This window comes from Dunckerocampus dactyliophorus, chromosome 2, assembly GCF_027744805.1.
Source record: "Dunckerocampus dactyliophorus isolate RoL2022-P2 chromosome 2, RoL_Ddac_1.1, whole genome shotgun sequence".
NCBI classification, from domain to species: domain Eukaryota; kingdom Metazoa; phylum Chordata; class Actinopteri; order Syngnathiformes; family Syngnathidae; genus Dunckerocampus; species Dunckerocampus dactyliophorus.
The window spans coordinates 2504387-2517171 of NC_072820.1; the positions used below are offsets into that span (position 1 = coordinate 2504387).

At 42.2% G+C, this 12785-nt stretch overlaps 1 protein-coding gene across 13 annotated transcripts in view; it reads right to left on the reverse strand.

Annotated features, from left to right (window-relative positions):
- Nucleotides 1-1900: 1900 nt before the first annotated feature.
- Nucleotides 1901-12785, reverse strand: part of carmil3 (capping protein regulator and myosin 1 linker 3) — a 109709-nt gene continuing 98824 nt past the window's right edge. Inside the window, exons 34-40 of one of the 13 annotated variants that reach the window (XM_054755374.1) lie at nt 11746-11914; nt 10244-10598; nt 10025-10128; nt 9770-9953; nt 8376-8447; nt 8061-8178; nt 1979-3665 (exon numbers count right to left, since the gene is read on the reverse strand). In XM_054755374.1, coding sequence (XP_054611349.1) covers nt 3659-3665; nt 8061-8178; nt 8376-8447; nt 9770-9953; nt 10025-10128; nt 10244-10598; nt 11746-11914 — 1009 coding nt within the window. In that variant the 3' untranslated portion in view covers nt 1979-3658. Of the gene's footprint in view, nt 8179-8375; nt 8448-9769; nt 9954-10024; nt 10129-10229; nt 10599-11745; nt 11915-12785 lie in introns of those variants that run through there. The other 12 variants (XM_054755427.1, XM_054755418.1, XM_054755365.1 and 9 more) reach the window with 12 other exon arrangements.

A 12785-nucleotide genomic window follows, 5' to 3' on the forward strand; every position in this document is an offset into this window, starting at 1 on the left:
GAGTTCAAAGAGAGAAAGCTTTTTTGCCTTTGCCATCAAGAGATCATGACAGCGTGAATACCTGACAGAAAAAGTTATTGTTGAGTTGTTATTGTTGAATTGCTGCTTGAATTGTGGCTTCCGATGACCCACAGTGGATGAAAAATATCGATTCAACTCACCTTGGCATTTCCCTTCCACTCTGGGACGGTGTTTGTGACTTGTATTTTGAAGGAGGAAATACACCCAAGGAAAATAATAAAGAAATAATGAAGATCCCTGCTCTCGGCACACAGCTATGGTGCGTTCAAGGACGACTGAAGTGCAAAATCTCAGCGGTTGATGAAAAAACATGAGTGAAGCACACAGACATAAACATGTAAAAACTGTTGACGTTTTTAAAACAGAGGTACATGTATTATCACATATTTGTGAATTATGACTGACTTATGGTGACTGAGATGTGTTTTTAGTGGAAAAAACTGCCTATTTTCTGAGCACTTTTTTGATGCAAACTCTGCAAACGTTGAATCGCGGATGTGCGAGGATCCACTGTATAATATCGTTTTTTTTCTGTATGATTCACCACTCCAGTGGACAGCATGGACCCAGAAGGTAAAATCTAGTAACCGGAACCTTCCACTGACTGTCAAGTGTCCTTGAGCAAGACACCTTGACATCATGGCTGCCTCGGGCATCAGTGGAACTCATTTATTTTTCCTATTGGATGACTAGCGCCACTATAGTAAAAACAATCCATCAAAATTGATTTATTTCTTAGAATTCTCAGTAAAACTCGCCCATTTTGAAACACGTGCCTGTCAGCGGATGCTGCACGTTGGCTTACGTCAACTCATTAGTACTCTGCCACTGTTGACACAGCACGTCAAGTGGCGTACTGCTGAGCCATCGCCCGGCATTTGCGCACTAAATATTCACATCAGCACACATGCACGGTGACAGAAACACACTGCTCTACAAGTGCAGACATGCTGCAGACGGACGGGAGGGCTTGCAAAACACGCAAAGTGCGCATGCTCTTGACATAAACATCAATGAGGTGTTTTCAGCTACACATTCCCTGCGGACTGGAGGTACTGTGATGGTAAGCGCGGAAGGACAAAAATAAATTGAACGCGCACCCACCCTTTTATCTACCCTGACAATGTAAACTATCAGGTGTCTCATATCTCATTGCTTGTAAAAGCTGATGAGCATTCCAAAGCCTGATCTCATCGGTTTGCATGATTTGGAAAGATCAGACAGACTAAGAACCTCTGGGCCTGATCGCCCGCTTACATGCAGGAGATAGCAGTAATTAATAGGCACACGATTAAGCAATGACCTCGCTCATTAGCAAGGCTCATCTTGATCTGTTGGCCCGCTGTCCCAGGGCGACCATCTTCCAATGTGCTCAGCTGCAAATAAAAACACCACAACAGAATACCGTGGTCGTGCATATTCATGATTCATCAGCTGGAGGAAGAATCGCTTACACACTGCTGCCCCCTGCTGCTCAGACACCACAACACAGGCTTCAAAAGGCTCATCGAGCATGATGCATACCATTTAGGTGGACTTACAATTAGGCAAACAAAGGCAATTGCCTAGGGCCAAAAAATTTCCAGGGGCCCCCAAACAGATTTTTTTTCCTTTTAAAGTAGGGGTGCTCTTATCATTCCGTGAAAACGCCGATCAACTACGCCCCCTTTGCAGCATCCAGCCGATAGCGACCGTCTCCCGCCCACTTTCCCTTCACAAAGCCAAAACAAGCATGGCTGACTTGTGGGACAGTAAAGTTATGTTATAAGTTATGCACCCCGCAAAACACACCACGAAAAAAATCTCGCCGGGGTAGCGCCTTAAAAAGCTTTAGTTTGTTGCGGCGTTTGGGGGGCAGGCAGTTAGCAGGGTGTGGTGAGTTTTTGCGGCAGGCAATGTGATCATCGGTCGGGCGGCGGCTAATTAGCCAAAACGCGGGACATGCGCTCGTGTGTGTGTGCTCGGCAGTCGGAGGTCTAAGGCGGATAGCCCGAAAAGTGGTTGGATCCATCGGACTGGAATGCCGGCCGAAGTCGGCGGTGGCGAACACCGGTTGTGCAGACTGCCTGGGGTCCTGCTGGAGCGCCATCAAGCAGACCTCGCATCCAAAGTCTCCTCAATGAAGGCGCCTGATCCTGAAAGTTTCACCAGCGATTTTGAAAAAGTAAGTCAAATATGTTTTGACTTAGGAAAGGGGAACAATCGAATCAGCTACCACATAGCCCTGAGGTCACCAGAGAGCCCCCCACGACCACATGAGCCTCCTTTTCATTCAGGTTTTCGGTTTTCAGGATTCTGAAATAGAAATTATGAGTTGTGGATGCCAGCGTTTTGTTCATGTTCTGCTAAAACAAGTATGTGCTTTGTTTGGGTTGAAACAAGCAATGAAAGTAAGTGTGACAAAAACGAGTAGCCATTTTCATTTTGTAAAAGTAGCTCTCACAAGAAAAAAACGTTGGTGACCCCTCATGTAGCCAATAGTACATTTAAAAATGTACACTTAATCTATGTCATCGGCAAACAGGAAACTTTTTTTTTTATTTATTTATTTTTTAAATCAGAACTACTAAAGGAGTCAACCTTTCCCCCAGTCACAACAAACGTGACGACAGCAAGCGTCAGCCGCGGAGAATGCAGTAGTTCTAGAGATGAAGCTGAGAGTGACGCTTTTCATCACAAAGATGTGAGTATTAAAGCGGTCAACTATATTTCGTGTTGCTAAATGTTCTTATCAATTACAGAAAGGTGTTGATTCACTCGCTGTATCTAAAATAATTTTTGGGGAGGTATATAAACATGGCAGTGTAACTAGCGACTTAAGCAGCAGGGAAAAAGTGTGCTCATACTCACCTTTTGTAAAGAATAAAAAAAAAGTGTCAGTGCAATACAGAGAGTCCCAAAATGACTAAATACTGTACGAGGCACCAAAACCTACATTCAAAGGCAAATAAAGGCATCAGAGATATTTGTGTAAATTCATTTTTATTCATTATGTTTCACCGAAGCATTTTCAAAAAATATAACCATTTTCCTCCCTGTAAAATGAGATTAAAACTACTGAGTGATCATCCAACTGACTTCAATAGCTTTGAGGAGAGCAGACAGCTAAGTGCATTACGATACAGTTCTCCATAAAACGCATACAATAATGCATAGCGATGGATACATGATAAATGATCCTGATTGTTCACCGGTACATTTACCACAACGGTTAGTGCAGATGTATGTTCATCCTCCATTAGAATAAATACGCGTACAAACGCAGCTTTTTAGCAGATTGTCAGTAAACGACAGGCAGGGGACAGGAAACTATTTTTGAAATCATTTCGCTTCAGTGCATAAAATAACGGTGGAGACAGCATGGAACTATAACTGTACGAAAAGTGCATTTTTAAAATTCCCTCTAACGAGTGCCATCACTTTAACATGGAAAAAAAACACACACAATAAAAGCACACTCACAAACAATTCCTTACATTAATTTAAAAAGTAATAATTACAAAAAAGCCCCAAAAAACATTGACTCCAGGGTGTTGGTCAGCACCAATCCTCGGTTTTCCAGTCTTGGTTTCCAGGCAAACCTCACCTGGCCCATGTTTAACGTCATAAAGCATCTTTGTTACCAAGGTGGGGACCTTCATAACCTAAAAAAGCAAACACATCGTCACTGAAAGCTGATTGAGTATCATATCATATGCACTGCATGTAATGTAAATAGCGTTGCATAAAGTTGCCACTAAACGGGCGTTATTAACTCTCACTGTGCATACAGTAGTCCCTCGCCACTTGTGTTAATCATCGCTGTTTCGTGGCTGAATATGGCCAATTATTAGAAAAATGCATATACAAGCACATTTGACATTTTTTGCCATATCGAGCATTTTCAAGCATAAAAATGACTAGAAACTAAAATACAAATAAGTTATTCAGAAGATGCATTCAAAGACCAGTCCAGGGTCTACTCCGCCTTTGCCTGAAATCAGATGGGATAGGCTCCAGCATACCCCCGCGACCCGAATGAGGAGAAGTGACATAGAAAATGGATGGATGAATTTGTGGAATTGAATATGGTTATGAAAATAGCTCTTCAGAGCATTAAAAATGATGCAACTGAAGTATTTTTGAATTTGCTTTTTTATTACACGGCATGACCTACAATATTATTTGGCTTTTGGATCAAACCTCTGTGAGTCAGGTCCCTGATCCAATAAAAGCCCATCCAATAAAAGATACAGCTGGAAGAAATGGGAGTGCAAAATACAGCGGCTCGGCAGCTGATCCTGAAGATCGGATTGGGACATCCCTATTTGTGATGGTATGTAGTATTCTACTTTGGTCAGTAGGTGTCAGTAATGTAACATTAATGAGATGAGTAGAAAAATGATCTGTTATGTGTCTTATTATGTACTATATTGGTTAGTAGAAGTGTAAAGGTGACCATAGGAGTGTTATTTCATGTCTGGAGAGCTCTTATGATGTTAAAAACCGTATTTAGAAGGTCTTAAACAGGTTTTTTACACTCTAACTATGAAAATATTCCATTTATAAAGAACTAATTAACTGCGGTAAACGAGGGATTACTTTATTGGAATATGTGAGCAATTGTAGTAATATCTAACACTTTGTTGTACCCATTTTCCAGGATTGAGTCATGCACCTGGACAAAGGAGCCAGCAGCAACAGGAAGTCAGAAAGACACACACCCACACACTCGGGAAATTATGTATATGAATGCATTTGTATCTTAATGCATTCATATACATAATTCATTTCACTACTGTCCGAGAGTCATTTTATACACAGTGGATCCCTGCATATTCACAATCTGAACCCATTTTTTGCTTATAATATCCATAATTAGGACGTTTATTGGTAGAAAACCCTTCTCTTTTGCCCTGCGTTGGTAAAGCTTGACATGTAGTAGTCAAAGGCAAACTACAAGTTGCTCGAGGAGGTGTTCTTTACACGCAGTGAATCACACACGCTAAGCAATACTATTTCTGGAAATGACCCAGCATGCCTTGCGGGTTATACATGTGTATAATATACAGTATTGTTTTGCTTGTATATTAGTGTGTGTTTAGTTTGATGCCTGCATAATCAGTGTGTGTTGTGTTAGTTTTGATACGTTTTCCACTGTCAGTAACTTTTTTTTTTTTCCAGTACAAACAAGCTGCCCAAACATCCAAACTTGAAACTGCACCAGTCACGGTGTTTCACACATTCTTCAATAACAGCTTTTCTAGTGACAGTTCGACTGTTATTTATACTGATTTGAATTGACTGGATTGAGTCCCCTGCAGACTTTGGATGCGTACTTCCAGATTACCCACAGAGATCATTTGCAGTCGTGTGATTAGTGGCCCTTGAAATCTATTGCAGAGGTTTTCATCTTCAAGGCCTGACAGCTCAGCGTAAAAAAAAAAAAAAGAAAAAAAAGTGACTGTGAATCATGAAGCCATGCCTGCCAATTACCGCACTAATAGAACACTGTATCTAAAAGCAATCAGATGCCGTTAAAGCAGAGCTGAGAAAAGACTTTTCCTCTCCGAGGAACGCTGAAGTTCTGAATAGCGAGAGACTCCAGCTGCCAACTGTGACGTGACATAACCAGAAAAACAAAACTGCATGTGTTCAGTAAGTGTGGAGTGAGTCATCCACGTACAGGACCATTAAAATGATTACACATATAGAAAAAGTTGCAAGTGCAACAATTAAATCGATTATCAATTATTCAATTATCGACAACTATTTTGGTTTTTGATTGTTTTTTGATGTAAAAATGTAAATATCCTCCGATTTCTGCCTCTCCAATGTGAACGTTTTCCATTTCCTTAGTCATCTATGAAAGCAGACCTACTATCTTTGTGTTTTGGGCAAAATAAACACTTCTACTTTGACTCTGGAAAACAGTGATCAATGTTTTTGCTTGATATGTCGCAGACCAAACTACCAAGTGTTTGCTCTGGCTTCATATTAATGCGGTCCGTCTAGGGTCTAACCCAATTACTCGATTAATTGAAACAAGCTTAATTACAACAGATTAATCGACTAAGATAACAGGCTTTAGAATCAATAAATGTTGGAAAACCTAAACTAAACTGCTCAAAAACATAAAGGGAACACTTAAACACACGTGCTAGATTTAGATGAATGCCATCTTTGTTGATTCCATAGTGTAATAAATCTGAGGACTGGTTTCACAATGGATGGTCTCCTTGGGGATTTCATGACTGAAGTGAATCAGGACCTCTCTTGGACATTCTGCGGTGCAACGTGGTGACAGTGAATGCACATGATGCGCTTGAGCAGGTGGCCCCAGGCCATTTTTGGCACGCCAAAGCTTTTCATTTGGCCTGCCAAACATCATCCAAATAACGTAAACCTTTCAGTCTAACTCCAGAAGTGACCGTTGGTGCAGTACTTCCTCCACTCTGCAGGGGGCAACAGCGAGGTGTACACATCACATGGAACTGTGGTCCTGAACCTTTTTGGACCCACGGACCGGCTGGTGGGGTGGATGGTGGTTGGTCGTCGTACATTATAGCGATGAAATGCTCTTTATTTATTTATTATGTGATGTGTAAAACCACATCAGGAACAGTCGCTAATTAACCTAACATACAGTACATGTTTTTGGAATGTGGGAGGAAACCGGAGAACCCGGAGAAAACCCACACACGCACGGGGAGAACATGCAAACTCCACACAGAGATGCCCAAATGGAGATATGAACCCAGATCTTCCAGAATCCTGACTGTGTCAAAAGTAACCTGTTGGTTTAAATAAAGGGATTGCTGATCGACCACCTTCTAGTCATCCATTCAATGTCTGCGCAAAAGATATGGTACTTGATATCCACATAAAAACATCTCACAATCCGGATGTTTTATAGCTTCAGGCTGGGTGTCGGTAGACAAGAAATTTCCGGGAGTCTTCCGCAGAATCGAAAGAGTTGGCAGCACCGAAACGCACTTTTAGAATAAACATCACAACATTGACGCAGAAATCCTTTCGTCTGTAAGCGTGATCTGAGGGCAGGCGGCATCGATCCGGCAGACCCGGAAACATAGGACCGGCGGTCCACCGTGAAGGCGGTATCGAAAAAGCAGAACTGAGCAAAGGGCACCCAGCAGCACCCAGACCAGCACAGGATTGGACTGCACAGTCACAGTAGGGTTTGCAACCTCATGACAGACTAATGCAATGCGCAACTACCAGTCTTCCGAGACTGATGGATGCCAACAACAATTTTTTTTTTTTTTTTTTTTTTAACAGATCTGGCCCTCACAGTGTCTGCCGAGAAGAAATCTGGCCATTGGAATGCGGAATAGTCTGCCCAGTAACTAGTCTTTAGTCTTTAATCAGTGCTTTTGTCATCCCAATACTGCTGACACTCCAGCACCAGAAGGAACTGTCTGTCAGTAGGTTTGAAGATCAAATCCGAGTGTCTATGACCAACACTCAAGGTACCTCTGGCTTCCATACTGAGGTTTGTACGGTTCCTCCAAGGCCAATGCCTCCCCAGACCATCACCGACCCACCTTCAAACGGGTAGATATTGTAGACAGCGGAACTTATCTCCAGTGACTCCCGACTCTCTCATGGCTATGACTTGTGAATCTTTCAGTTCTGGTGTTCTCTGGCAAATGGTAATCTGAGGCAGGTAGGCCCATACCACCCTCATGGAGTCTGTTTCTGACAGGTTGGGCCGAAACAAGAGTGGCCTGCAGAAAGTCAATTTGCAGAGCTTTTTTCTTTCCTTTTAACCCCTTGCACATACTGGTGTCGCCTCCATGCTCTTAAAACTGTGCAGGGAGTGTCTGCTAACCCTCTCGCCACACTGCAGAGATGTGTCATCCCAGAGGAGTGGTTGGAAATGATTCACCATTGTTATTGCTTCCTAACTGGGCAGGTTGATGCCGCAGGGAACGACTTGACTGTATGTTCCTTTTTATTTTTTGAGCAGTTTTTCTGTGGATTCAGCATCAACGGTTTTGCAAACTGTTACATGCAGGAAGGCAAACAGATACATACACCTGGTCCCAGCGGGGTAGTCCAGAGATCTGTTTCTGTGCCGAGGGAAATAAGGTTTTCTCACAGAGAATCTAGGATCTGAAAACCTTTCCAGATCGTTGTGACTTCCCTGCTCCATGCCTAAGGGGAAATGACATGATGCACGTAACACGGGGCACAGGGCATAAACACACAGCAAACATGATGTGTTGCTTAACTGACGATAGAAAATGAAGATTTAGTGATGTATTTCATACATCCATGCACTGAACTGTGGATATAATGTGGTCAAATCATGTGTCAGCCAGGGGGCAGTAAATCCACGTGTTGAGACATACCTGTGTCAAACGAGTTGGACTTCCTTGTGCTGCGTGATAGATCTGGGAATCCATTGCGACCTTCATTATTATCTGATAGATTTGAGAAAACCAAATACAACAAGCATTTTAAATAGCACTGCACAACTTGTCTGTGCAAAAAAAAAAAAAAAAATCAATACTGTTTGGACCTTCCCTTTTTCAAGGCGAAAGTCCACCTAGGTTCTTTTATTCTAACAGCTATGAAAGAGTCTCTTGGACCGTTTACAATTTAATTCATACAGTAGTAGATACAAGCAGTTCCAATGCCAGTGCTGGAGAGAGCGATCAGCGGCCAACAAAGGTTTAGAGAAATCTAATCAATCTCCGAAGAGGAAACCCGTTCCGCTTTCGTTTCAGACTCAGAGAGGTGGTACAGTGGGTGTACACTTCCCTTTTTTCGCTGTTAGGATTTCAGGCACCAGCCTGTCTAAGTTGGACAGCTAACAGCACATTTAGAAGCTGTGTGTATTGAGATAAAAACAACAGGGTGCATCTTTTACAACTGATGCCAATTGTGTTATGTCTCTATGGTAGATAAGCACGTTGCTGTACTACGTCTAAAACAGAGTGGAACATATTCCATTCCTAAGAACACAATGTCTAACCTTTAGCTGGAAAATGGCAAACTGTTTATGATATTGTGTATTTACGGCACATGTGCCATAAAAGGCTGTTCAATAACAGCTTCTTCGAATATCTGGGGTAGCAAGACAGTAGTTGCAGAAGACCCAAAGTGCAAAACTAATAGTCAGCGTTCCTGATAAATGGATCAAATAAATGGATCTTATGAGGAACGGTTTCTCCAGGAAAGGTTCTTGTGTCTGGCTATGCATCATGATGGCAATAGGTAATAACAGAAATATAGTGCACCTATAAGCACCGGAGACACTTGTCATGAGAGGCTGCACTTTCCCCCTCCAAACCCTCCTGCTACCTTGACATGGACGTCATGTATTTATAAATTATTACCGAGTTAAAGTGAATGAGATGTGTTGTTTGTGGGGGAGAAAAAGGCCTATCTTCAAAGAATAAAAAAAACCCATATATTTAAATAATTTTTTTGGGCTATTTTTTGACTTATGCCAAAAAATTGTACCATGACCAGATAGTATTTAGATGACATTTGGATCACTCTACAATATATTATAACCTATATATGTATGTGTGTGTGTGTGTGTGTGTGTGTGTGTGTGTGTGTGTGTGTGTGTATATATATATATATATATATATATATATATATATACACACACACACACATATATATATATATATATCTATATATATCTATATATATATATATACTATATATATATATATAATGCTTATAACCTCAGCATAGTTTATGTGCCATTTGTGAAGGACACTTTTCATACCTTCACTAAGAGCAGGGTCAGCAGCTGAATCCTTTTGAGGCTTGGCTGATACTGGCAGGCTCCTCTCATTGGTGACAACGTCATGACTGACAGGCTCAGCTCCTTCTTGACTGACAGGTGAGATTTTGGGAGAGATCTTGGCATTTTCTGGAGAGGTTTTGTCTCTTGAGAGGTCGAGACTGGGCTGAAGGTCGGGTAGATACAAGTGAGTGTGGCACAATATGTGTTCTTAGCTTTTATTTTGCAAACACACACCTTCACAGGAATGAGAGGACGCTGCCCTTCTGGTCCTCGTGCTTTTTCTTTCCCCTCACGTTTTCTTTCATTCTGTTCTTCTGCTTCAAGCCTTCCTGCCTCTGCTGAAAGTCAACACAGTTCAAAATTAAAAGTAAAAAAAAAATTACTATAGAAAGACAGCCAGCCGCCTTCTTATGAATGTGTAGATAGCGCTACGTCCTACCACAGTTGCAGTACCTAAACTCTCCTGCAGGTGTCTCTGCCGCATAGCAGCAAGACTGGGCTTGGTGCACTGAGGTGGAGGCTCCGGCCTTGGACCACAAGGAGCTCCGCTTCCTCCTTTGTCGCCACCGTGTGTGTCCTCATCCATGTCACTTTGTAGGCCAGTCAGCGGTACGATCCTCTCCTGCCTGCCTATCTCCACCAGCTGCTTGGAGGACGCCATGCGCCCGTTGTCTGCCGGGATCTCCAAGGCGCCGGTTGACCTGTCAGTGTCTTGATCCATTGTTTTCATGTCACAGGTGCTGCTGGTGTCCGATTCCTCAATGTCAGCGCCTATGCAGCTGTACACCATACTGACCAGATCGGTGGACTAAGGAAGGAGACATGTCAACATTTTGTAAGCTCTGATATTCTGCATCATATACCTGCATACAAGGTTTTCTTCAATATCTTAAGGACTGCATGCGTGACAAAACAAGTAGTGTGAGAACGTATGTTTGTAGAAAAAGAGGGTTTTGCCATCCTAATTAGATGCAAATTATGCAGCTCTCTGGAAACTAAAACTAAAGCCACAAAAACAAACACATATTTAATTAATTATTTTTTATTATTACAGTTTTGTTGTATTGGGAGGGGAATGACTCTTACATTCAATTTTTGGAGTGGCCTTTTATTGTGGCCAACCTCAGGCAAACATCACGCTGTCTAATCGTCTGTGACACTGCTGTGTGACAAAACGGCACATTTTGAAATGGCCTTTTATTACCTTTAAGGCACACCTGTGCAATAATCAGGCTCCCTAATCATCATTGGAGTAGTGCTGTGTGATAAAACTACACATTTTGGAGTGGCCTTTTATTGTGGCATTGTGCTGTGCGATAAATGGCACATTTTGAAGCCTAAGGCACCCCTGTGCAATGAGCACGCTATCAGTGGCGCTGTGCTATGTGATAAAAATGAACATTTTGAAGTGGCCTTTTATTGGGACCAGCCTAAGACACACCTGTGCAATAATCACGCTACCTAGCCATCAGTGGTGTTGTGCTGTGTGATAAAACTGCCGATTTTTGGGTTGGCCTTTTATTGTGGCCGGCCTACGTGCACACCTGTGCAAGCATCATGTTGTCTAATCATCTGTGGCGTTGTGCTGTGTGACAAAAATGCACATTTAGAAGTGGCCTTTTATTGTGGCCAGCCTAAGTGCACACCTGTGCAATCATCATGTTGTCTAATCTTGATGTGACCACCTGTGAGGTGGATGGATTATCTCGGTAGCAGAAGTGCTCACTAACACATATTTAGACAGGTTTGTGAACAATATCTGAGAGAAACAGGCCCATCAGGAGCGCCATAGAAGAAGCTGTACATTTTTGAGTTCAGCTCAAACTTTCCGAGCATTTCCAAACACTATATGAACGTGGGAGTCATACCGGCAGCTGCAACATTCCCTAAATCAGAGCATAACATTTGAACACAAGAGACTCGAGTACTGAAGAACAGAGGCGATGAGACTGCACCTGTCGCTGGATGAGGCAGGAGGGGCTGGTGGGCCTCAGGTCTTGCACGGGACCACCCTGTCCTACGCGAGGCGAGGGCATGGCCCCATTTGCGCCATGCACGGTATTATCTGTCCTCCCTGCGTCCTTTGGGTGCTGAATCATTGAGTAGACGTTCTCTGCGGTGCTGCTGATGTAGACAGGAAGAAGTATTAGTCTAAATGAAGTACTTTTATGGGTGTCGAGGATTGGACCCAGCAGGCCACCAAAGGCAGGAAGTGAGAATATTTTTGGTTACTTTCACAAATGTTCCATTTATTTTGTAGCCACATTAACTATTATAGATATTAAGTTTGGTATGGAGTCGTTCCTTGCGATATCACGGTTCGATTCTCGCTCCCTGGCTATATCGCTGTTTCTAGAACTTAATTAATAATCATTGTTTCATGGTAGACTATAGTCGATTGTTAGTCAAAACATATTGCAATACAAGTGATATGTAGTATTCTGGTCACTAGGCGGCAGTAATGGCACAAAACATTGGCGTACATGACGTTACCTTAACACTGCATGAAGTCAGCCATAGCATGATAAGAGTGAAAAACAAGTTCTCCTCCCATTCCGTGTGGAAGTGGTAAAGTTTTCGGCTTCTTAAGTTAAGAAATACATTTGAAGCTAACTGGCTAGCTTGCTAGGAAGCAGCCGTCTTGAGTCCCTGCAGCATAAGAGTTGCGCAATATATTGTAACCAACAAATAATAGGAGGGTAAAAGTGACTATAGGCATGTTATTTCATGTCTACAGGGCTCTCATAATGATAACACGCATATTTAGAAAGTCATAAACAGGTTTTCTGTCCGCTAACTAAAAACATATTCATTTTATTAATATTAAATCATACTTTGCGGAAATTCTTTTATCGCGGTCGGATCCGGAAGCGCAATAAATGAGGTACGACTGTATTGGAAAACAGCAGCAATCTAGAAATGTTTATTAATGTTTGACTTCTGTGAGGAACATTTTTCAGTCATAAGACTAGATTTTTTTCAAAGAAAACTGAAA